Source organism: Lolium perenne, chromosome 1, assembly GCF_019359855.2.
Source record: "Lolium perenne isolate Kyuss_39 chromosome 1, Kyuss_2.0, whole genome shotgun sequence".
Classification (NCBI taxonomy): domain Eukaryota; kingdom Viridiplantae; phylum Streptophyta; class Magnoliopsida; order Poales; family Poaceae; genus Lolium; species Lolium perenne.
In genome coordinates this window covers 238,302,755-238,307,106 of record NC_067244.2, presented here as the reverse complement: position 1 = coordinate 238,307,106, position 4,352 = coordinate 238,302,755, and the positions used below count along the sequence as shown (strand labels likewise).

General features: G+C 45.8%; 1 protein-coding gene across 1 annotated transcript; it reads left to right on the top strand.

Moving 5' to 3' along the window:
- The first annotated feature begins 2,144 nt into the window (after positions 1 to 2,144).
- LOC139835314 (uncharacterized) lies at positions 2,145 to 2,754 on the top strand. The gene has a single exon (XM_071825188.1). The coding sequence runs from the start codon at positions 2,195 to 2,197 to the stop codon at positions 2,564 to 2,566; it is 372 nt and encodes a 123-aa protein (XP_071681289.1). The 5' UTR covers positions 2,145 to 2,194; the 3' UTR covers positions 2,567 to 2,754.
- The last annotated feature ends 1,598 nt before the right edge of the window (positions 2,755 to 4,352 follow it).

The following is a 4,352-nucleotide window of genomic DNA, read 5'->3' as shown; positions in this document are numbered from 1 at the left end:
TGAACAATGCATATGACATTGCTTCATTTATGTACTGAACAATGCATGACAAGTTGATTTGGTAGACAGTACTGTAATTGAATGAACACAATTTGAGTAAGCAGCCAACCTCAAGGAAATTTTATTTCATCATATAAACAGTACAAGTTGACTCAATGAAAGCCCTTCATCAAAGCAGAAAGAACATACAAGGCTACACAACTAGCTACAATTATGAGAAACAAGAACTCTCTCCTATCTCTACTTCTAAGCTCCTCCCTATGTTCTATTTGCATAGCCTTCTTCCCTGCCTTCCTCTTCCTTACTTCATCCTCTAATTCATTCAATCTCATTAAAAGGAGCATATTTTCTTCCTCAATTTCCCTCACATTCAACCTTCTATGCTGCACCTGGTTTACATCTTCTATTTTATCCTACAAAACAACAATTTGCTCTAGATTTTCAGACAACAAGTGAGATAAATTGCAAGGAAATTGCCCAAAACAGAGCAATGCAGATGATTCACGGCGAACAGAGAGAAATTACCAGCGTCCTTGTGCTCGACGGCGTCCTCCTCGGCGATGCCTGGTAGTACACGACGGAGGTCTCCTTCCACTCCTCCTCCGCCCACGTGCTTCCGCCACCGCCACCGCCGGCATCGACGGCCGACGCGCCCCCTATCGGCGCCATCGCCTCCGGTGACCTTGCAGACAACTCCCCCTCTCCGCCTCCAAGCGCTCCCTCGCCCAGCCTCCGCCACTACGCCACCCAACACTACGTCGCGATGGCCGTGCAAATCGCCGCCGCCGTCGCCGTCTACGACCTAGGGTTGGGGACGAAATAGAGAAGCAACAGGGGATGGACCAAAACACGGTGCAACAATTTCCCAGGGGGTATTAGCAAAACCATGCACGCGCGACAAAAACCACCTGGCCATCCACGCGTCGCCTTCTGATTGGCCAGGACCAAACCATCACGCAATTCCAAAGATCCTGGACGGCGGTCTCACGGTTCGCAAGTTGTTGGACCAAACTATCACATTACGTACAAGATGGTGTACTTCCGGTGTAATTAGCTCTTCCTATCCTATCTAGTGTACTATGGGCAGTACCATTTGTAATGTTACCATTAGTGATGGTAAAAATAAGAGCAGTTTCATTCATCTGTCAAACTCTATAGAATGGAAAAAATGGAAATAGTGATTATAAGTACATATCTTGATGATGTTGGTGCCAAACAAAGGTTGACCAAACAGTGAAAAAAATGTAACCATGTCTCCATTCCTATTTGATCTTGCATGTGAAGCAGCTACGTTCATTCATCATACATTTTTCATTTGGATTGTGGGAGACATGACACTCATTCATCATCATCGATGGATGAACATAATTCTATCTCTATAGTTTATATTTCAAGAGGGCGGACCAACCATAGAGCCGTTATAATTATTACTTAGTCGGCGACAATCAGACGGGTATTCCACGCCGAAATACAGTGGCCGCAAATAACTTTGTTTGAATTATGAACAAGCCACCAATTATGTCCAAATTATATGTAATCCACATTTATCACCGATGTAAGCTGCTAGCCTGCTGTATGCATATTTGCGCTCCCCAGCTACGATTACCATTTTAGAGCACAGCATGGTACATGTCGAGCTGCATAAAGCAAAGGCAATATACTGAGTCGTGCATGTGGGCTGCACTGACTGAAATAGGCAAACCTATCATATCTTGCGTTTTATGGAGCAAATCATGGAGATAGGAAACGGTCGTCCGGTTGGGTGACTCTGTCCCATGGTACTACTACTCACATGCATCACTGTGAAGCAAAAGGTGGAGACTGAAATGAGGATGGAATGGTGAAAAGATGCAGCATATGGATCTATATTCATGTTAAGTTTCGCTGAAAATCTATATATTTTATGTCATGTGAACACATGATAAAAAAAAATATTGTTATTTCATGGAAGGACTTTGCGAACACATAAAACATAAAATATATGTGCGAATTTTTTTCATTTTTTTAATATTTTATACTAAGTTAAAAATTTATTTCAAATACTAGAAATATATGCTCCGGGTGCCAAAATAATAAGTAAAAAAGAGCAACGTCCGCTCCAGCTGCTGTGTGCCTGCCAGGCCCACACTCCACCATATATTCTCACCACCTTCCCCAGCAGACGCACTACTCGATCCGCTCCCCTCCCATAACCATGGCTAAGAAGCTCATCCCCTTCCTCCTCACGCTCGCCCTCGTTGCCGCCAGCGCCAGCACCGAGCGCGCCGACGCCTGGGACGACGACCTGCCTCAGCGACAGGATGCCATGGCGGAGGCCGTCAAGGTCTTCTCCGGCTACAACCCGGCGAGCACCGACCCCGAGGCGCTCAAGCGGGCGGTGGCCACGGTGAACGGCGCGATGGCGCCGCTGCGGCCCATCTTCAAGGCCATCAGCAAGATGCCCGTGAGCACCGCCGCCGAAGTCCGCGCAAAGGAGGAGGCGCGCGCCGCGGCGAACGAGCTGCTCACGCGCCACCTCGGCCAGCTGCTGCCCGGCGGATCCGTCAAGATCAGCAACGAGCTGTAGCTTTGCATCATGCTGGTTTCCAAGTAGTAGATTGTTGGCTCAGGGCCTATGCATTTAGTTTCCCTAATTATGCCGCTTGTTCGTGGTCGGCCGAGGATGTAAGCGCGCGCTAGCTATTCCTCTGTGTTCGTTGTTATCCTTTGTTCTTCTGTCTTCAGTTAATGGATCTACAATTAGGTTTCTTTTCCTACGGCACTACTTGAGATGCTTAAATCAATTGAGTTGCTCAAGGAGATTCGAACATTGTGGTTTTACCATCAAAGCCGCTATGCTTTCGACTGATCTGTAGCATTATTGTACTGTATAGATCCTACGATTTCTTGCGGAGAGATAAGATCGATGCATTATCGAATACACATCCCAGTCTCGCACATAAATTAACAATTTCTAAATTCGAACCGCCATTTTGTTAGGTCCGGTGACGGAAATCCCGGTAACGGCAACAATGCTTCCACTAATCTATAATATCTACTCTAAATAGGAGCAACCCACTAAGTTGATTTCTCTCAACATGCAAGTATGCCACCTCATTGAGCATCTCAACCAATCCTGGTATGGCATGTGTGGCCAAATCTGCCACATCACCGAAATAACTATCCCACTTTGATTTTTCTCTCTCAATGGTGAGGCCCCGTCACCACATGTTTATTTATTTCTTTAGCCCTTCGTCTCCAAGTAGTCCACCTGATTTTTTGCTCGCTCCTCCAAAATCAATTCCCACTTCCCACACTCCTCAGCTGCTGCGGTGCTCCTTTAAACATCGTCTCTTACTATTCCTATGCTTCATACCATAAATATTGCTCTTTCTGAAAATGCCAGCGGTCCAATTTGAGTAAACCTTAGCAGCGATTAGACCAGACACCGATGGTGGCCATGGCTGCTAATGCGCAGGGACGAGAGGCAGAAAGCTGGAAGAACAGGGGGGCATCATCTTTGTCCTTGGCGGTTGGTACCACTGTTCTCCATTCATGCGCAACCAAGGCGGGTGTTGACCTCTGATTCCATCTACTTCTCCATCTTCATTACGCTCTCTATTTTCTCTGCGAGGGCTAGCATGACTGGCGGCTGACTTGAAGCTTCATTCCTCTTTCAAGTATATAGGTCAGTTTTTATCTTCTACGTAGCTGCGCGGAATGTCACATGCTTTAGCATGGTCCAAGGAATTCCACAGGAGGAGATGCAGATTTGCCCTAAGCTACCGTATGCGCCTTGCACTTTTTCGGGTTTCGTGGCTGCAGGTTAGATCGCGCAAGAAGTCTATCAGCGAGGGTCTTTTCTTTCGCTTCTCCGTGCTAATTCCGATCTGTGTAGTGTTCAGTTGATCTATGATTAACCAATCTTGTCTCATACTTTTAGCTTGCCAGGTGCTTGATAAAATTCTAATGTGAATTCACTTGCCTTCGTGCATTAAAATATTAAGATAAATGTTGCCCTTGACGTGGGCATTCGTGCATGTGCGTCCATAATAAATGCATTGCTCCCCTTGATGCAGGTTTTCTTTTCATCGTTGCAGTTGCAGGTCACGCGGTCGAAAGAGAAAATTTGAAAAAGTAACCAGCTACTGTACCTGCTATTGCGTACAACCATTGATTCTTTGAAATCAGCCCTAAAGCTGCCTCGACAATAGGTCTAGAAATAGTTTTCTTTTTACTCATGTTTCTGCTCAGCTCTAATGTGTAAAGCTATCCATTTTTTGTCCTTTCATTTGTCTCTTTTCTAAAATGCAGTTTGATGTGTTTTTACGGCACTTCATTTCACTAAAAAGGGTCCAGCTGCAACGCGCTGG

Bases quoted from the DNA above. Each gene is read 5' to 3' on its own strand.
- LOC139835314 (XM_071825188.1), top strand. From the start codon at position 2,195: ATGGCTAAGAAGCTCATCCCCTTCCTCCTCACGCTCGCCCTCGTTGCC.